Raw genomic sequence first — 21,651 nt, 5'->3', positions numbered from 1 at the left:
AATACTAAGTAGTTGGGGGTCAGAAGCTGTTTTTGGGAAGACCTGGAAGGGGATAATTACTAAAAATGTAAGTTTATTTTGCCTTATCCCTGACAACATTTGATTTAAATTATATTATGACATCATACTTACAAACCTTTTAAATGACATTATTGGCATAGTTTTCGTAAACTTTGTAAGAAAAAGACATTTCACATTTTAGTAGCACAATCATTATTAAGATAGTCAATTTTGTGAAAATAATTGAGTGCCAATGAATTTTTCCAAGGGTGATCTTATATCTTCTATATATTGTAATATTTAGATACTTCCTTCTGAAGCACTTACATCATCATTGAATTTTTTGTCATTTGTTGTTTCACCTAGTTTCTGTTTCATTTTCTAATGGCTTCATATGTATATGAATTTTAGTTATTCCTAACATCATTAGTGTCACCATTTTGAATTTTTTTAAAAAACAAGATTTTCAATTTTACTTTATAGGTAATTTGCATTGTATATAGATGATCCTCTCAAAATTTCACAATGAGATACTGATGAAGAAATTGATATAAATCAGTCAGCATGAACACTCTAATTAATCCAGAGGACTACTTGAGTTAATTCTGTACGTAGTTGTTTTATTGAGAATATTTTATATTATGACCTGTTCAGCTATTCAAGTTTGTAACATCAGAGGTCCTCATAATAATACTTGGATAATAAAGATTCCCCATAGACACTTGCATTGAAAAACAAAAGGAGTAAACAAGTATCATTTTTAATTTGAAATGTTTTAAGTTAACTGTAATGTAATTGTCCATGAAATGGGTCTGGTGACTTAGGCTCTATCTCTTCACATTTATTTCTTTCTCGTGTGTCTTCAATTGTTCCTTCTTCTGTTAATGCCCACTGGTAATAATTCTCAAAATTGATTGCTCAGAATATTCCATTGTAAAATGCATCTTGGAAATGGTTGTTTTCCTCATTTGTAAACTGAAGACCGTGGCTGCTCCTCAAGGTAGTTCTCAGAAGCAGTCAATGTTGCATATGTGTCAACAGCCAGCACATTGTTGGGCATTCTGTTTCCCTTTTTCATTGGTAGAATAATAATAGTAATAGTCAACCAAGATGTCTCACTCAGGGTTTAAAAACTTGGAAGCACTGAAACTGATTCCTGTTCCTACTTTTGTCAACAGATTGCAAAACAAATATTTAAGTCCTTTATCCTTTATAATGAATGTGTCTTTGTGAAATGAGTATACTGGAGCCTGATTTATTCTACTGAGATCATTGAGGGAGCGAATGCAAATAATTATAAATGTTACACATGGGTGAAGCTATAAGAATGCTTAGTTTTTAAAAGAATATTGTGATGACATGAAAACGCAAGATATAAAGGCTAGACAAAAAGTTACGAAATAAACTATAGCCTTAAGTATATGATACAATCAAGAAGCCTAATAACCAGCCTAATTGTGAAAAACTTATGTTTGTTTTGTATTCAGATCACATTTTTCCATAGACGTGGTTTTATGGTCTTCAGAGATTATTTTTTACTGTGGTCCACAAAAATTGATTTAATTCTAATATCCAGTTCTGCAAGTCTCATTGTAACTATGTTTCTATGGAAAGTGCATCTATCATTCTGCCTTGGGATATTAGGAATATATTTAGTTTTACTTCTGAATGTTCTCCAGAATTTCTTGGGTTACATCCATGGTGTTAAATTCATTCAGATACCTTACATGGACAAAAATCATGGATTGACTGACATAATTGTAAAGCCCAGGAGTAGTTCTGGCTTTTTTCTTTTGTTATGCTGGATCTAGGTGCTCAAACCATGTTCTCAACCTCCACCTGTCTATGGACCCTCAAGAGTGTTGGCTTTCTTCTCAGGCAGTCTCGTGTGCTCATCTTCAACCATACTCCTTATGGGGTAGGAGATAAGAAAGCTGTGATTGGTGACACCCTGGGATATGTGAGTGCCCACTTTTAAAGTGTTGGGTAAAGAAGAATTGGATTCCCCTAAGGAAGTTAGTGTGTTTTTGCCAGAAGGAGGAGGAATTGGTGCACTGAAAGTAGGCAGATGATGGAGTTTGTTTCTCCTTTTTCTACCCATTCCATTCCTACTTCTCCCCCTGCCCAAATACAGAGGTGAATGGGATGGGCCAAAATAGGTATTTCAGAATAAGAAACTATGGAGCTAAACGTTGGGTACTCATGGGCATAAAGATGGAAACGAGACACTAGAACTTCTAGAGAGGGGGAGAGGGAGGGAGACAAGGGTTGAAAAACTAACATTTGGGTGCTATGCTCATTACCTGAGTGATGGAATCATTCACATTCTAAATTTCAAAATCACACAATATACCCATGCAACAAACTTGCATGTGCTCCTTGAATCTAAATAGAAATTGAAATTATATTTAAAAATAAAAATAAAAAAACTAGGGAGAAGAGAGAGATCTCATTCCAAACAATTATTGGTCAACAATAGTTTCAGACCATTGAAAGAATATAAGAGAATGTTGACCTGGTAATAAATATTGCCATTTAGATGTCAGGTAATGAAGTTTATTTTGCTGTTAAGCTCTCTCCATTTTGCCCCATTCTGTTTAGAAGGAAAGTTTTTGTGTTTAGGAAACTAAAGGATGGGTGATATGTAGCAGACCCATCAGGTTATTTTCATGAAAACCTAGTTTGGGATAATCTGAAAGATTTCCTCAATAACAGTCTTTAGTCTCTTATCCTTTCTTCTCCTTTTGCCTAAGAATATAATTGTGTAAGCTAGATGTTTATTCCTTAGCTATCATTTTTACATAGGAATCAATTTCTGCAAGAGCTCTGTAAGCCCTACAAAGCAGAAAGTCATCCATTTCTTTCTTCTTTGTTCTCATGTAATGTCTCATTTGATTTCACTTTATGTATCTATTTTTTGCTCCATGTTAAGTCAGGTATGCATACATCATAGAAGTCTGCCTCTTGTTTCCATCTTCTTTGCCTTATGTATCACTTCTCTTGTATCCTACTAGAGGAAGATGATCTATGCTTAAAGCTCTTATTGTTTTTGATAATTATATAACACCAACATGCTCTGTCTATAATTCCCATTTATTGACTCAACTAATATTTTTTAGTATCTACAGCATGTCGGGGAATGGGCAAGGCATGGGGGATACAAGAGATTGAGGTGGCTGCAATCCCTGCAGTGAAATGCTATGAAATAAGCAAAGGGCTGAGGGAGAAAGTAATGAGACTGGAGCAATTGTCAGTACAACCCACTAGTCCCTCCACCTAGAATGTGCTCCTGAACATGCTCCTGCTCTGTGTGGTGGGCTACCTTTGTCTCTCCCACAGGACCCAGCCCAGTCATCACCTCTGCACTCAGATGTCTCTGACCCTCCCAAGTGGCTGCACCCCGCATACTCCAGTTATCACCCTCACCACCTTGCCTCATTCCTGGACTTTGCTGCCAGACTACGATTTATCTCGAGCACCTTTCCTAATAACTGACACTAATAGGCATTCAGTGTTTGTTTATTGAATGGTGAATATACCAAACAAATTATCTAAAAAATTTCAGGTGTATATATACCATTGAAGAATATTCAAGAAGAAAAAATCGTGTGTGTGTGTTTTTAAAGAACCCAAAAGATTGTTCAGTAATTGCAGTGTTTTAACTACCTTGGAAGTTGCCTGTGACTGGCAGGGAGGGGATGTAAAGATTTTTTTTTAGAAGAAATAAATGGTAATTTTTTGGAAAAATACTTATTTAAATTATCTCACTTAATTCTTTTTTTTTTTTTTTTTTTTTTTTTTGAGACGGAGTCTTGCTCTGTCGCCCAGGCTGGAGTGCAGTGGCCGGATCTCAGCTCACTGCAAGCTCCGCCTCCCGGGTTCACGCCATTCTCCGGCCTCAGCCTCCCGAGTAGCTGGGACTACAGGCGCCCGCCACCTCGCCCGGCTAGTTTTTTGTATTTCTTAATAGAGACGGGGTTTCACCGTGTTAGCCAGGATGGTTTCGATCTCCTGACCTCGTGATCCGCCCGTCTCGGCCTCCCAAAGTGCTGGGATTACAGGCTTGAGCCACCGCGCCCGGCCATCTCACTTAATTCTTAAAGCCCTTCTTAGGGGTCCTGTTTTGTCCCCTTTTTTGCATTTGTGGAAACCAAAAAGTGTAGCTGTGGTTAACGCTGAGATAGAATTCAAATGGAATTCAAAGGCATCCTCTTGTCCCAGGTGCCTGAACTCTTACAAACCATGCTGAGTTGCATGTCCTTGAACTGTATTTTTCATGATGTTAAAGTGAGTCCACTCTCACCAGTCTTTGCTGAGTCCCTTCATTGGTGCTGAAACCAGGCTCTTGGGAACCTTACTGGCAGTGTTTAATTCTTTTGTAATTTATGTCTGTTTGAAGTCTGTCTGTCCAGCTTGGGTTACATAAAGATGCTTTGAATCTGGAATGGCTGTTACTGCATATCATGGGGCAGCTGTGAGTACCTGGTGGTCTCAGAATTTTGATAAGTTCTGAGACTGCTGTTGGTATACTGAGGAAGATCTGCATTCACCGATTATACAGGCCAGGAGCAACAGCGAGGATTAGCATAGTTTCCTAGTATGCATGCCTTTCTGGTGTATTGATTTCCCAGAATATTTCTCAAATTTCATGTACCTATGAGCCTTATTCTTGGGGTAAATTGATTTATACTGCTAGACTCCTCACAATTGACACAGTACCACTTCTGAGCACTTACCCTTCACAGATAACCCTAGCTGGAGTAACCTGAATTAGTAAGGACACGTTTTCTTTCATCTGTACACCTTTGAATTAGTAAACCAAAGATTAAAACACTAATTTTAAAAAACATTCTAGCTTTTTATGGGCTAGGTGTATGAAATTCTATGAAACAAAATAAGTTTATAATTGTTTGCCAGGTTTTTTTGAGGGAGTGGCTTGCTTATAACTCTTATGAGAAGTAAATCCTTTGTGTTCCCTCAAGTTCACAGTCCTTGGATCCAGCATCCAGGGCCTTTCTGATATGCACACCTCTCTTGGTGCCTCAGCCACCTTTCTCCTTGGCGCCAAATGTGTTCCCAGTTGAGGAATTTCTTACAGTCACGTGCTTCATGCTAACATTTTGGTTAAGGATGGGCTACATGTATTATAGCGGTCCCATAAGATCATAGTGCCATGTTTATACTGTACCTTTTCTATGTTTAGATTCACAAGTACTTTGTGTTACAATTGTCTGTAGTATTCGGTACAGTATGTGCTGTACAGTTTTGTAGCCTGGGAACAATAGGATATTGCATACAGTCTAGGTGTGTGGCAGGCTATACCTTCTAAGTTTGCCTAGGCACACTGCGATGTTCCCACAATTGTAAAATTTCTAATGGCTCATTTCAAGGTGCATTTCCACACATTCCTCAGAATATATCTCTATTGTTAAGCAACACGTGACTGAACTTGCAGTTCCCTACCTGAAACAGACGTGTAACTTACATAGCCACATCCCTGATTTCCTTCAGGGTCTGTTCACATGTTATCAGTGAGTCCTTTTGACCAAGTATTATGAATAGTCCCACCCCTACTTTTCCCTTATGTACTTCTGTTCCGTGTCTTCCCCGTACCATCTGTCCCCATCCAATATACTCTAAATAGTTCATGTTTCTTATTTTTTAAATTGCTCTCTCCCCCAGAAGGTAGATGTGTTGTTTTCATTTACTGTAGAATAATGCCTTGAATTAATATATGCTAAATATTTGTTGAATGATTAAACACAACATACAATTTAGTAAGTTTACAACTACTACATATTTATGGAAAGAAATATATTGATTCTTTCTCATTATGGGCAACAGTGAATAAAGTAAGTTAATCTTGGGCTTGGGTATTTGTGTTATTTATCATATTTGCTGTAAGTGGTTGATTCAAAGTGCTGATTTCATTTGCTTTTCATAGCTTCATCTAATTTTAATTGAAATTGGAGGGGCAATTATATAGTGATTAAATGCAAATGTTTTATAATTTCCAAATTTATCTGATGAACCGAAAGAACTAAAACCGAGTTATGTTTTAAGGGAATTAATGTGTTTTCCAAATCATGTTGTGGCCATTGCTGTGGACTGGCAGTAACTATTCACCATACGTAATGACTGGAAGGCAGCTGTGGACACCCTGTTCCTTTTGCCAGCGTAGGAATGGAAGTGGGTCCCAGTCCTGATGATTAACACTGAAAAGGAAGACTTCTGGCAGCTTTTGGAAAAGATTTCCTGAAACCTAAGAAAGAAGCAGAGCAAGAGATGCTCCTTTTGCTTCTGGATATCGCCTTGTCTGAAAAAGAAGCTTGCAGCTGGGGAGCTCTGATTGCCAGCCTGAGGGTGAAGCTTGACCTGCAATGCAGCCAGCTGCCTCTGCACTTCTTGTTTAGTTAGATGATAAATTTCCTTCCTGTTCAACCATTGTAAGCTGGCATTTTGGTAACTGCAGCCCCAGGAACATCAAAACACATCTCGTGTCATAACTTTGAACGTCATAATGTCATAATTTTGAATATTTATTTCATTGCTACATCATTGCCACTTGTACCTCATAATAAATCCATTTGAACACCTTTCCTATGACTGAATTGAGCTTATATGCATTTACTTTTCTTAATTCATTTTTGCTTGCTTTTTCCCTCAAATTTTAGAACTAAAATGAGTTTGGATGGCAAAAAGTTTTTTTGGAAACACTGAAATAAAATCTTGTAGGGCAAATTCATCCATATGGGTTGTTAAAGCACTTGTAGTCTAGAATATGTTTTTGTTAAGTTTTAAAAAGTTTATAGAGGTCTAGAGGAGGAAATGTATAATATGATCTCAGCTTCTTTGAAGTTTACAATATTGTTTATTTTTGTACTGATTTCATCTCTGGAAATAGCTATGACCAGGTATTAACTATTTTATAATATACCTTCCACTTTGGACAGGGCAAAAAAGTCAATATTTTTTGCTATGTGCTTTTGCTTTCTCCTGTGTTTCCTATGTTTTGCAATTTCAATTTTAGAGACAAGTTCAAGTTGGCTAGAGAAAGTTGACTCTCAGAGGCATTGTATGTCGGAATGTTGGCATACTAGTAGTATTTGAACATGTAGCATTATAATTTTTTTTTCAAATGAAACTTCTAAACTCATTAAGAATGGGGTTTTCAGGCAGTTTAAATCTTTATCGTTTGGTGAGAAAACATTTCATTGCTTGTATAATACGTGGAACACAGTTTGAGAGCCTGCTACAAGTGGGGTCAGTGAAGGATGACCCTGTAATTTTTCATTCAGACAGATAGTTTCGAGAGTGAAATAATTCCAGGACAGCAGACATAAACTGGGAGTGTCTCAGGCAAACTAGACTCATGGCACTGAAATGATGGATGCTGGAGTAGAAATATGGATCTCTGGTACATAGCAGTAGAGAAGTACTAATGTGAGTCGCCTTCCCTCTTCTACTCAGCTACTGGAATGCGCCTAAGAAGCCCTGGCCCTGCAGGGAATCTCCACAGCCATTTAGACTTAGCAGAGTAGTCACATCACTGGGTGTATTCAGCTCTTCAGCAAGTGTTCATTGAGCAATTGCTATGTGCCAAGTGTTAGCTGAAGTGCTGAGAGTGATAAATTACTTGATTCTTGAGATTCTTAAGCTTTTTCCCATTCATTCAGCAGAACTTGGCAATGAATCATTCCGTACCTGTTCCATTAACAGTTGAGGGAAGTAAAAATGATTGTTTAAATGGTAAAAGGGAGGGCAGCCCTAAATTTGAATTTGAAATATGATGTCTTTTACTAGGCCTTCATCTCTACCCCCTCCTCCCTGAACTTGAACTACAATTAGGACCTCTGTATAATCCCTTTGCAATCTTTACAGTTAGAGATAACTTAGGTGTCGAACACAACTGACACAACTGTATGTGTTGGTGTCAGGTGTACTAGTAGTGAGTTTTGTGTGGAAATAGTGTTGCAAATGGTAACTGCAGGAAATGTAAGTGATGCGGCAGGGTCCTGTGTATCTGTCTCTGTTTCTTCTAAAATTTGGAAAGAGGAACGTGGGAGTATGTTTTTGTCGATAAAAGAAAAATGAAGAGACATAGAAAAAACAGTGAAAAAGGAAAAATAATAAAAAAGAAGAGTAATACATCGAAATGAGAATTTTCCAGACCACATTAGTGTGCATACATGAGTTGCACAGAGCTGCTTAAGATTAGAACACTGCCCTTCATGTCACCTTGACCTTCCTGCCGCAGGCTGTGCATGCACAGAGCATTCCCTTTAGTGACTATGCTTGCTAGGAGATTCTTAATGAGGTCAGGAGCAGTCCAGGATCAGCAAACGGAATCTTTGAACTCTTGAATTTAGCTCTTTTCCAAATAGTTGGATTTAATTGAGGATCTGTTTTAATGTTCCACATACAAAATACCAAATAACTTCAAATAACTAACTTAATATAATAGATTTTAGACTGGCTTTAACTTTAAAATCAGTTTTCACATACCCTGATATCTTATTTTTCTTAGGACTTGTAAAAGGAAGAAGAACTTTTAAATTTTCATATATTTTAGCTGTTATAGAATAATATGATTACTTGTAGGGGTTTCCTTTAGAAGATAATAAATAGTTATGTATGATTTCTTTTTCTTTTTAACTGTTTTTCAAGTAGAATAAATAAAGATATAAGTGAGAACATTGAGTGTACCTGAATAACAGAAAGTTCAAGTGCGTCTTAGTTGCATCATTGCTGAATTCAAACTTCAGGACTTAGGAATTAATCGCTTATGAGCACAAAAGGAGCTTGAACTCATATTGAACTTTTGGCAGGTTTAGACATGACTATTTTAGAGATTCATGAACATTTAAACAATGATTTTGTTTTAATTTGAAGTAAAAAGCTAACTTAGACAAAGATATTAACACATGAGCCTTTAATATGAAGTTGAAGAGTAAACTATTTTCCTACCTCACTTTTTAAGCATGCAATTTTAGAAACTATTCATTACCTGCACTATTGATTAAATGTTTGAGAATATTATTTTTCCTGGTTTAATATGACAGAAAACCCCACAAAAACTCAAGTTAACTTTGTGAATAAAAAAATGCAGGACTTAAAGAGAGATCTACTTCAGAGCCAGCAGTCCCGCCAGAAGAGGCTGAGCCACACGCTGAGCCCGAGGAGCAGGCTCCTGTGGAGGCAGGTAAGCTTGTCCTCATCCTCGAGTCTCGCCCAGGTGTGCCTGAACCTGACAGGTATCCCCATTTGCAGAATCCTGCTTTACCTGGAATTTGTTTCACATTGTTTACAGAATAAATATCTACTTTTTTTCTCTTCTGAAATTATATAGTATTTTTCTAGTAGAAATTGGCACAGGATAATTTTAATTTTTAAGATCAGCTCTAAGGCAGACAGTTGTTCTTTGTCCAAAACCACACATTTAGGAACATCATGAACTGAATGTTGTTTCTTGATTCCAATTCCAGCACTACTGTACTATATTACCTTGAAAGTGAAAATATACACAATTCTACACTCGTGTTATCATTTGTCACGTGATTTAATAGATCTAGTGGTTTCTCAATCTTTTTTATATGAGGGTCTCTTGTCTATCTTAAAAGACTTCCCAAACCTCCCTGTGGCCATCTATGGAGCCTGTTTTGTGTCTACATGGGTTCATAAATTAAGCATCTCTGTAGTTAACCCAAAGTCTATGACTATAGGTAAGAAAATCGTGAAATATTTTAATAAGTTAGTAAATTGAATAGTCTCTAAATCTCTGGTTTTCTTATGCCACCTATTGGAAGTTTAAGGAATGACACTATGTATTTACTGAAAAGTACTGGATCCAAATGGTTCTTTGGCTGATTTTATCACTGTGTGCTGAGGAATAACATTTAATTTTTCTTCCTTTAAGGCCAATATGTTGCTCTGAGTTTTGTTATTTGTTGAATTTTTAATCCTAGGACAATGTATTCTTTCTCATTCCTGTAGAATTGCTATGATCATACCATAGCTCCAGAACAGAGAGTAACTTTTAAAACATTTTATTGAGATTTAGCACCTCAAATTTTACTTTGTACTAAAATAAAACCGCTCTTGACCCCTACGTTTCTTTTTATCTGCCACCTAATCCCTCTCCTCTCTATAATAGCTACAATTTTGAAAGAAGAATCCACAATTACTTTTTTACCTTATTTTCCATTCACTTTTTTAACCCACTACACTCCAGCTTCTGCATCTTCCAGTCCCCTCCAGAGGAGAGAATATTTGAATATTTCATTGCAAAATTATGGAAAGCTGAAATGACATGGAGCCCTCACTAAGTTGAAAGCCAGTGCTAATAGCAGATGATTCTGGAGAAGTGTGTGAGGGCTCAGTTGTGGAGGTATTATATTCTGCTCCTAGGAACTGAGGCTTTCACCAGTTTGGGCAAAGATAGCCATTAAAGAGTGAGCAGAGTGCACCACCCTCCACTTCTGGTAACTCAAATTATATTCTCTTTGGATGGTGATTTCAGCAGTTATGAACCTGGAAATCCAGTTAGGAAGCTATCTTAGGCTTTGTGAGAGCGGATGGCAATCGGCAGACTCTATAATTGCGCAAGACTACATATATAAATGGCTTGTGAAATAAACAATTATTAAAAATAGGCATTTTTATGCTTTGGAAATGATTTTGTAGTGTGATTAGCATAGCAGATATTACATTTAAACTTTATTTCCCTCTATGAAAGCTTTGTTCTTCCCACTTTATTTTATCATTATTGCAAATTTTATTAACTAGAAACTAGAGTCATTTTGCTTTTAATAAGGCTCTTTTGTTAAATAAAAATCTGAGCCTGACTTAGTTTTCTTTCTTTAAAAATCTTATTGAAAGTCTTTTAACACTTAAGTCTGTTGATAGAATAAAACAAATTTCACATATCTACCATATTTGCCAGCACAGAACAAAAAATGGTAAGCTGACAGAGAAATAATGCATAGTTGCTTAGTCAAATGTGTTCATTTTAATGTGTATGCACCAATATCGTGTTTGAGTGTTAGGGGTCCATATTAATGTTTGAACTTTTCTACTTAGCTATGTTTTGCAATTATTTTAGAACCTCAGAATATCGAAGATGAAGCAAAAGAACAAATTCAGTCCCTTCTCCATGAAATGGTACATGCAGAACATGGTATGAATTAAAATCTGCTCTTTGTTTTGAGTTACTAAAATAACACTTAGTTATGTAAAATGACTTGGACATTTGTTTTAAAATGTAAAGGCTAATTGGGTGTTTGCGTTTTTTAAAAAGTTTTTGAATTCAAAGTTAGAGAACAGGTGTTGTTTTTGAAATAGCACCAAACTTGCTTTATTCCACTTCACTGTGGAGGAACTCATTGCATACATCTAAGAAAGAACTGGTGGGAATAAATGAGAATGAACAGATTGAAAACAGTGATCCATCAGGAACAGAAGGGGAGGGCGGAGAGGAGGAAAGTGGGACACAGGCCCACGGTCAGGCTTATCCAGGTGTTGTCCTCCACCTCGATTTTGCTTTATGGTTGGCTGGTCACCACAACAAAAACGAAGACACATTTAATTGCACAGGTTGCACTAAGCAGACAGGAAAAAGAAACTTGAGAATATAAAACATTTTCCCAGTACTTAAATTTTAAAATTTCTCATGGCGAGCTCTGTGTAGAGGATTCTAAGTAATAATCCAGAAACTAATGTTTTAAGGTTTTATAAGGCTGCTTCTTGAAGCATCCCTTGATAAAAACAGAGATCGTGATCCCAAAACGTAACTCAAGAAGGGATTGTGGAGTGGGCAGGATGCTCTGGAATCCTGATTCTCCTGATGATTTGGTGATCCAAGGGTGGCCTAAAAGAAAATAAAATCATGTTTCTTAAAAACAAACAATGCCCTATGGTATAAACTGTTTGTTGCCAGTAGATGCTGGGGGTGTAGGAGCCTGTACCCTTTTATTTCTAGCTTCTTTGCCGCCTGGAAAGCTACTCACTGGCCTGTATGAGCAAGTACAGGCTTCCCCTTCCTCAAGCCTTCCCTCCCCACCGCACCACAACTTTAACTTAACAGAAGGAAAATCCAGTCTAAATAAATAAGTGATTTAAATATAATGGGGTAAGTGCTGTTATGGTAATAAAACACGGGATGCTCTTTAGGTCTTACTCAGAAGCGGGGTCAGAAGCGGCTGGTGTAGACCTTTGCCAGGCCAGTGCTATTTTAAGCAGAGGGCATATGCCAGAGACAGGAAAGGACCTGAAAGTAGTTCAGAATGGATGGCACATGGAATGTGTAGGTGGCGAGTCATGAGAAAAAGAGTATTTTTTACTTGATTCTAAGAGTAACTGAAGCCATTGGGGAAGGTATTTAAGAGTGTTATGCCTTCTGTCTGTAGCATGAAAAATGCATGGGAGGGATTCAAGAGTGCAGCTGGGAGACGAGATGTAGGTTGTACAGGTAATGATGATTTGGGATGGTAGCAAACTTGCCTCAGCCAAAGGAGGGGGTGGAGAGAAATAGACCCCTAAGATGTTTAGGCGGTGGGAGGTGGGCAGGCAGCCAAAAGAGGGAAGCAGTCAAGTCTAGCACCGTGTCCTGGCCACAGCCTCCTTCTTGGACTTGTTCTTTTCTTTAATCACATTTAGAAAATCACATTTATGGCTCATGGCTATAAATATTCTTTGTATGTTGATAGCTTTTAAATATATAGCTGCAGCCCTGATTGCTCATCTAAACTCTGGGTTTACCTAACTGCATACTTGGCATCTCAATTTGGATGTCTTATGGATGTCTCAGACTTAAAGCATGCCTGCCACAGAACTCATGATTATTCCCACACCTCACAGCTCCTCCTCACCCCAATCCTCCCCAAATTTCTTATGCTAGTCTTTTATATTTTAGTTAATGGTCCTCCTACCTTCTTAGTTGCTTAATTTGAAAACTCGAGAGTTTTCTTTGATTTTTCTTCTCTCCTCAGATATAATCCATCAGCAAATCCTGTCAGCATTGCCCCAGCACTGACTTTGGCTCTCTAGGGCCTCGGTGTGACTGTGGCTTCTTGCCATGACCATTGCAGTAGCACTGTAGCATCCCGCTGGGTCTCCCTGTTTCCATACTTGCTCCTCTGTAACCTGTGCTTAATGTGGCCCAGCCAGTTGTGCCTTGTCTGATCCCAGCCTCTTTTTCCCCTTCAGTGACTTTTCTCTAGCCCAGCTGGCCTCTCTTTTCCTTGTAATTGCCAAGCCTATCACTGTTTTGGCACCTCTGCACCTGGTATATCTTTCGCTGAGATGTGTGTCCCACCCCTGCCCAATCATATCTCTCAGACTGAACATAACCTCCCTGCCTCCATCATGGTGCATTCACAACTGGATTCAGGTACTGCATCTGCCATTAATTAGCCGTGTGGCTTTAGCACAGTTTTTCAAGTTCTTCATCTTTCAAAGTAGGATACCAGTACCTGCCTCACAGGGAGAATATAACAGCTGCAGAGGGCTTGACCGTGCCTAGAGTCTTGTGAACCCTTAGGAAATTTTTCATGGTAGGCTGTCACTGAGCAGTGGAGACTCAAAGATAGTGTTCAATGTTTGACTGGTTTCCTTACAGAAAACAGGAATACTTCCATTGAACAGCTGCATATGAAAGCTAAATCCTGCTAGTGTAAAAATCATCAAATTTCAGTGGATAGAATGAAAGCAGAATAAGGAAAGAGGAGTGTGATAAAAAGAAAAAGAGAAAGAAAATGGGCAACAGAAATTCAAATTGGTGGTTTGCTGAATAGCAGAAAATCTGAAATGAGGAAAAACAATATTGCAAGCTATGAGAAGACAGAAAACAAATAGCATCAACATAAATAGGCCTGCCTGATTCACTAACACCCAAGAGCATCACCTTGCCACACTAAAGGGAGAGTAACTAAGGAAGGCTTCTTGCAGTCTGGGCTGGGGTTGCGGGTAGGGTGATTCAGTAGCTGTACAAATGACAATGTCATTATTACTCTAATAATGATGATAGTCACACCTAAATACTTAGGGCCAGGCATTTTTCTAAGTGTTTTAATCTTCACAATAATGTTACAAATAGGTATTATTCCCATTTTATGGGAGGGAAATCTGTGGCACAGGGTAGTTAAGTAATTTGCCCACAGTCACGCAGCTGGTATGGAAGAGCCTGAATCTACAGCCATGCATTCCAGACACCATACTCCTCCTAATCCCTGAACTGCACTGCAAAGCCAAGTCCTGCCCATTCACGTTCTTTAGAGTATTTTACACAGGAGATACTCTGCTGGAAGCCAGATCAAGTTACGTTGGGATGAAATACCCGGTCTTAACCATGTTGCAGTGGAATAATGTAACATGTCCAACCTCTACACAAAAGAAGCAGAGCAGTTCAGTATATCATAGAAGTTAATCACAGAAGAGAAAGTGGGCATCTTTGCATTACTTAAAGCCTAATAGGAACTTTTGAATATATAGTATGATTCGGGTAAACCTGTGACCTAGCATATAATTCATTTTTATTTATTTTTTATTTTATTTTATTTATTTTTTTGAGACAGTCTCACTGTGTCACCCAGGCTGGAGTACAGTGGCACCATCTTGGCTAACTGCAACTTCTGCCTCCCAGGTTCAATCAGTTCTCCTGCCTCAGCCTCCCAAGTAGCTGGGACTACAGGCACGGGCCACCACGCCTGACTAATTGTTGTACTTTTAGTAGAGATGGAGTTTTACCATGTTGGCCAGACAGGTCTTGAACTCCTGACCTCAAGCGATCTGCCTGCCTCAGCCTCCCAAAGTGCTGGGATTGCAGGCGTGAGCCGCCATGCCTGGCCCTAGCATATAATTTAGATAGGTGGCTAGTTACTCTTTGCTATAGAATATTTGAATAGTCATTTAAAGTTGTTACCTGGAATTCTGTGTAAATTCCCAGGAAAAGGCCATAGAGTAGCCTTTTCTCTCACCTGAGGATAATTGAAGAGGCAAATATATTAGTAGTAATTAGGAATTATTTTATTCATTCATCAAATATTTAATGAGTGCTTCCTGTAGCTAGACATGGCCCTAGGTGGCTGGGAATATATAATGAATAAAATATATAAGCTTCCTGTCCTGATATACAACATCCTAATGAGAGGAAACCTGTTCCCCACCACATATACTTAGGCAGATTAGCACTTGGCCAGAGGAAGAAAATAGCTGTAGAGTGGACAATGGTGTCTTCAGTGGCCAAAAGGAGGGGCAGGGGAAGCCCCAGCAGCAGGAGCAGGTGTGTGGCGGCCCTTCACAAGGGGCTTTCGTGTCTCAGTTGGTTGTTGCCAGTGGGTCCTCACTATAGACCAGTGTCACTTTGTTCATTGTCATAGTTGAAGGAGAAGACTTGCAACAAGAAGATGGACCCACAGGAGAACCACAACAAGAGGATGACGAGTTTCTTACGGTGACTGTTGTAGGTGATAGATTTGAGACCCTGGAAGTCGAAGTATCTCATGAAGGTAGAACATTTTTTTTTCAAGTTTCAGGATAAAATATAATCAATGACTTATAATTACTGAAGTTTTTCTTAAACCCCTTTAAAATGGATATTTAACTTTTGCTTAGATTTTTAAAAGTTGACGCTTAAAGCTTCAATTAAAGTGAATTTTTTCTTAAAACAGATATCTTGATTTTGGTTCAAAGCACTTTTCAGGAAAACTCAGAATATACAAATTTCTTATAAATAGTAAGTCAAATACTTCAGGAAACTAGTGTTACTGTATTCTTCTGCTTAGGGTGCTATTTGTTAAATGAAATTCAAACAACTGATGAAATATTGGACGTGATAATCTATCACAGGCTCATGTTCTTACATGAACTCTGTAATTACAGTGAGCAAAACACAATTCTTAGCTTCTGTACCAGGCATTGGCAAACTTTTTTTTGTAGATAGCCAAAGAGTAAATATTTCAGGTTCCCCAGATCATACAGACTCTGTTCAGCTACTCAACTCTGCCATCACAGCATAAAAGCAGCCTTCGATGGTTCCTAAATGGGTCAGTGTGGCTGTGTTTTTATATAACTTATTTATAAAATCCTACCCAACATGGCTGGTAAATGCAGCGGCTTGAGCACAGCTCACTCCAGCCTTGACCTCCCAGGCTCAAGCAATCCTCCCACCTCAGCCTCTCCTGTAGCTGGAACCACGGACATATGCTTCCATGCCCTGCCAATTTTTAAATTTTTTATAGTGGCAAGGTGGTTATGTCGCCCAGGCTGTCTCAAACTCCTGGCCTCAAGCAGTTCTCCTGCCTCAGCTTCCCAAAGTGTTGGGATTTCAGGCATAAGCCGTTGTGTGTCCAGTTAGCAAACACTTTTTAAAAGCATAAAAATAATGAAAAGTAGTTTATCTACTTTGCACAATACTAAATATTTTGGAAAATAACTTTAGAAGCAGGTAGCTCCTACTTTATGAGTACATGTATTTCCAAAAACTTATATCCATGCCTATTGTTTAGAGCAGGAAATGCACTTTCCCATAAAAATATGGGATGGTTTTGTTTTCAAAAGAATTGTATATAGTGCATAATTTTCTGTTTAAAAATACAAGCACACAATCCTTTTGAACATCTATATGATTGTTTTTTGCTGCAGTACACATTGAAAATAGGCACTTACAGACTAGCTTCAGAACTTTATCCCTTTAGTAATCATTTATGTCATGATTTCTTTGGAACAGTGTTTCCAATTTCTGAGTAGGAATACTGATAAAATGATTTCCACATTTCCTGTTGCTTCTTCTCTCCAGTCTTTGGCCAAAATGGCTCAGTAAGATTGACAGTTGCTCAGAATTTTGTATCTACATGTTGCTTATGCAACAAATTTCAGTTAAGATGCTCAAATAAACAGAAGCATGAGGAATTTGATATTCTTAAAGTTAGGAGTCACAGATTGGGAGTAGGAAGAAACACTTCTAAGAAGTTCACAAATTGCAGAAACCTTACTTTCTGCTCTAATCTTTAATTAGGACATAGATGCAGTTTGAACTTAAAAGTTGGTTGTTAAAAGTCTTCAGAAAATAAAAATATTTATTCTTTAGATATGTATTAAATAAAATTAACAAGGTCATAAGTGTGGTGACGGTCATACAATGGCAGCTCTTTTGCTATCTGAGGTGTATGGGTTAAGTGTTCAACACATTTACCCTTCAGCTCCCTAAGGGTGTAAAGCCTCTGCCACTGTTTTTCTCTGTTCCCATCCATAGTTGCTGTACTTCCGCTCTAGAAAATGGTAGGACAGGTCCAGGAAATAGCACATTCTACTGGGATGTGAAGTGGGTTAGAAATGAACAGCTTTCCTGGTTTGGCCTGTGTCACTGTCACTCTAAGTTGTCCTCTCTCTTTAGTCCAAGGGTGGTGGTTGTCAGCCTTGTGGGGTTGAGTGGATTGGGAAGAATGTGTGAGACATCCCACAGTGTAGTTCTAGTGAAATATAAAAGTGTTAAACAGCCTTTTAATTGATAATCCCATTTTTTAATTTTTTAAATAAAATTAATGATAAGCATAGAATCAAAGTACTTATACAGGATATATACATACCATTTTGTGAAAGCAGTAAATATCAATCTAATACATATATTTTTTCAGAAACCGAGCATAGTTACCATGTGGAAGAGACGGGTGAGATTTTAATTTAATACTGTTATTTCTTAATTAGGGTGAGTCTTCCTTTAAAAGGGCATCCTAAAGTACATAATATCTATTATTAATGATATATTTAAATATACATAGCATATGCAATTAATAATTTTATCATATGTTTTATAATTTATGATATTTCTTTTTGAATATGCTTTTTTGTGTTTTGACGCCTATTTCCTGAGGATAAATTCTCAGTAGGATTACTAGTTCAAAAGATATAATGGAATTGCATGTTTTGTAGCTTTCAATTACAAAGTCAACGAAAGGTCTAAATCATGTTTTGTCACATGCCAGCGCGCTTAAAGGGCATGGCCACGGGAGGTGGACGCATCATCTGTTAGCACTTTACTGTTTTGCGGTTCGAGTATAAACCAATTGATAACAGTCCCCTCTTATTCATCTTTGCATTTGGCATTTAACACACTTAATACCTATTTGTTCCAGGAATGAGCATGTTTGAATATCATTATGACTTGATTTTGCATTTCTATCATAACTAAAAAGTGTGTCTTTCTGGTTTCGAATATTACATGTATTCCTTATTTGAGACATAGTTGTAATTTCCTAATTATTCCCTAATTTATAGTTTCACAAGACTATAATCAGGATATGGAAGAGATGATGTCTGAGCAGGAAAATCCAGGTTTGTAAATGTTTAAATTATTGATATGTGTTTTCTGATTGAGACAGTGGCCAAGGCTGTTTTATTCCAGGGTTAACAATTGTGATTCAACACAGGGATCCCTGTATGGTATTTATAATCACTTTTGATTGGTCAGATACTTATAGAAATGTCTGAATGTAGTTTAATACTACATGGAGGGATGAGTGAAAAAGGAGACATATGGAGGGATGAGAGAAAAAGGAGATGTATTTTTCAAAACAACTGTTGAGATTTTGGTCATTGTAGGTAGGGTGCAGGAAAGAATATTTGAAAATCGAAGGGGCAGTGTGATGTACTATAAAGTCAAGGCTGGGTGCAAATCCCAGTTCTACTTTTTCCTATCTTTGTGACTTAGACATCAAATTGTGGAACTTTATTCAGCTTAAATTTTATTAAATGATAATGAAAACATCTATCTGGCAAAGTTGTGAAGGTAATTAATTTAAGAATCTCCTAGAATGCTGTCTGGCAGCGTGTTTGGTTTTTTCCTGTTTGGCAAAGGTGTATTTTTGTTTTTTAGATGCCAGTGAACCAGTAGGAGAAGATGAAAGATTGCACCACGATACAGGTATTAGATGAGCATTTTCATTCGATTTAAAATATTACCGTAGATTTTTCAGTCACATGCTGTGTTTACATGGTGATTTTTCTTTTAAAGGCATCACAGAAGTAATTTCAGCATCTAATTCGTGACATTTTGTTTTATAACAAAGTTAGACTGTTATAAGAATATCAGGCTTTCATATTTCACCTCATCAACTAACCCCTCCATAACAAAACAGGATGTCAAATTTTAGTGCTGTTTTTGTGTATCAAATTCTTCTGTGTCAATTTGAGAAAGTTTAATGAAAATAATTTACCTGCTGTTTAATTGCTTTTGGGCAGAGGCATTTATTATTGACTGTGCAGACATTAATATTTGAAGGAATAGAGTTCTATGTTTATGACTAAGTAGTTTTTTGTTTGTTTTAACTGAACAGGTGTTTAGAATGACTCAGTTAATACTTATTTTGCTTTTATTCTCTCTCTCTTTTTTTTTTTTTTGCAGATGACGTAACATACCAAGTCTATGAGGAACAAGGTTTGCAAATGCTTTCTTTTATTATCTTTTTTTCTTTTTTTTATTTTTAGTTTTTGAGATGGAGTTTCGCTCTTGTTGCCCAGGCTGCTGTACAGTGGCACAATCTCGGCCCACTACAACCTCCGCCTCCTGGGTTCAAGCGATTCTCCTGCCTCAGCCTCCTCAGTAGCTGGGATTACAGGCATGTGCCACCACGCCCGGCTACTTTTGTATTTTTAGTAGAGATGAGATTTCTCCATGTTGGTCAGACTTGCCTCGAACTCCCAACCTCAGGTAATCTTCCCGCCTCGGCCTCCCAAAGTGCTAGGATTACAGGCATGAGCCACCACGCCCGGCCTGCAAATGCTTTCTAACCTTAAGCCACCTATTTGTTTTAAAATATACATATAGTTTGACTATAAGATGTGGAACATTAAACTATAAATATTGCAACTTAAAACATCCAGATGAATGGTAGTGTTCAAAGAATTCACTTAGGGAGACTGTTTACCCATTCCACTGCCTCTGCCATTGCCTAAATAATTTCTTAAACTCTGTACAAGTTGCCTTAGGAGGCAGTTACAGTCATTCAAGAAAACCAATCTCAGTACTTTATAGTTGTCTCTCTTTTGACTAAAATATGCATGAACAACTACTTCAGCCAGAGTTTAATTGCTCTAGCTGCTTCTACAGAATAATCCCACTCTCAGAGATGACTGATTTGTCTCCTTGGGGAAGGTTAAGAAACACTGGGTTCCAGGCTTAAAGGCAGTGTGGAGAAAACAGTTCTGGCAAATTTGCGCAGCAGCAGCATCTGATTCAGTTTAGGCCTGTACCTCCCTCCTCTTGTTTCCAAGCATTGCATGGACTATTGTGTTGAATTCCGTGAAGTAGATTTTATTTTCTCTGCTTCCCAAAGGAGAAAAATAAGGTTCTGACATTATAAATAAGCTGCCCAAGAATGTATGACTAAGAAATAATAGAGCCAATAATATATCCTCTTTATTCCATTATCCTCAAAGATGATTATGTAGAAAGAGAGAAGTCAATTGGATATAACTTTACGTGTAAAGCAAGAAAGATGAAGAAATACATCGTAATTGAGTTGGCGGTTATGAAGGACTTTCTATGTTCTAGATGGTTTTAGGGCTTGGAATTCAAATATGAGTAACATAGGGTCCCTGCTTTCAAGGAGTTTACAGTGTCTTGATAGATAGTGAGTCACAGTTGAAGAAAATTAGGAGTGTTTATAAATATGAGTCATATTTATATGATGATTTAAGATTTGAGACCCTACCAAGTTCATCATCTATAGTGGCTGTTTCTAATGGGATATGAATGACACCATGGGAAAAATCCTAGGTTGTGTCTTTAGGTACTGATAATATTTCCGAAAAGTTAAAGAATTTGGACCTGATGTGTTCACAGGAAGATTTGGGGCCGAGGGAAGGTGGGGGAATAATTTGGTCTTGAGATTACACTTAGATTTTCTTTCCAATCTTGAATTTTAAGGAGACAATAGGAATTTATAAATACAAGTTGCATGTAATGACGGGATTTGAGATATTTTCCTCGTTTCTACCAATCATTATAATGTTTTTAAAAATACACTACAAAGGGCCGGGCGTGGTGGCTCACGCCTGTAATCCCAGCACTTTGGGAGGCCGAGGCGGGTGGATCACGAGTTCAGGAGATTGAGACCATCCTAGTTAATACAGTGAAACCCCATCTCTACTAAAAATACAAAAAATTGGCCAAGCGTGGTGGCGGGTGCCTGTAGTCCCAGCCCTATTCGGGAGGCTGAGGAAGGAGAGTGGCATGAACCCAGGAGGCGGAGGTTGCAGTGAGCTGAGAATGCACCACTGTACTCCAGCCTGGGCGACAGAATGAGACTCCATCTCAAAAAAAAAAAATTAAATATATATATATATATGTGTGTGTGTGTGTGTGTGTGTATATATATATATATATACACACTATAAAGAACATGTTTGGAATGCAGTTTGTAAATCTAGAGGAATTTAAAGTCAAACTCATAAGAAGTATAAAATTAGATACCATGAAAAATGTTATATATTTTCATAGGGCAGATTATCATAATAAATGTAATTTAAAATGTTAACAAAAGGCAGTAAATATAACCTAAGGGATTGACATGATTTGGTAAGGTACTTTGGATTTCTTTGCTATATAGAACATAAACTGTTTCAAACCAATAGATCTAATTGAACAGAGTATTATTC

General features: G+C 37.7%; 1 protein-coding gene across 50 annotated transcripts in view; it reads left to right on the top strand.

Moving 5' to 3' along the window:
* The window catches only part of ASPH (aspartate beta-hydroxylase), a 216,355-nt gene that overhangs the window by 62,808 nt on the left and 131,896 nt on the right, over positions 1–21,651 (top strand). For 18 of the 50 annotated variants that reach the window (XM_077943662.1, XM_077943656.1, XM_077943661.1 and 15 more), the window contains 7 exons: positions 9,110–9,202; positions 11,102–11,176; positions 15,375–15,503; positions 17,631–17,663; positions 18,271–18,327; positions 18,869–18,916; positions 19,397–19,429. In XM_077943662.1, the coding sequence (XP_077799788.1) occupies positions 9,110–9,202; positions 11,102–11,176; positions 15,375–15,503; positions 17,631–17,663; positions 18,271–18,327; positions 18,869–18,916; positions 19,397–19,429 (468 nt within the window). The remainder of the gene's footprint in view (positions 1–9,109; positions 9,203–11,101; positions 11,177–15,374; positions 15,504–17,630; positions 17,664–18,270; positions 18,328–18,868; positions 18,917–19,396; positions 19,430–21,651) is intronic. The other 32 variants (XM_077943679.1, XM_077943673.1, XM_077943678.1 and 29 more) reach the window with 3 other exon arrangements.

This window comes from Macaca mulatta, chromosome 8, assembly GCF_049350105.2.
Source record: "Macaca mulatta isolate MMU2019108-1 chromosome 8, T2T-MMU8v2.0, whole genome shotgun sequence".
NCBI classification, from domain to species: Eukaryota; Metazoa; Chordata; class Mammalia; order Primates; family Cercopithecidae; genus Macaca; species Macaca mulatta.
This window is presented reverse-complemented; position numbering and strand designations above follow the sequence as displayed.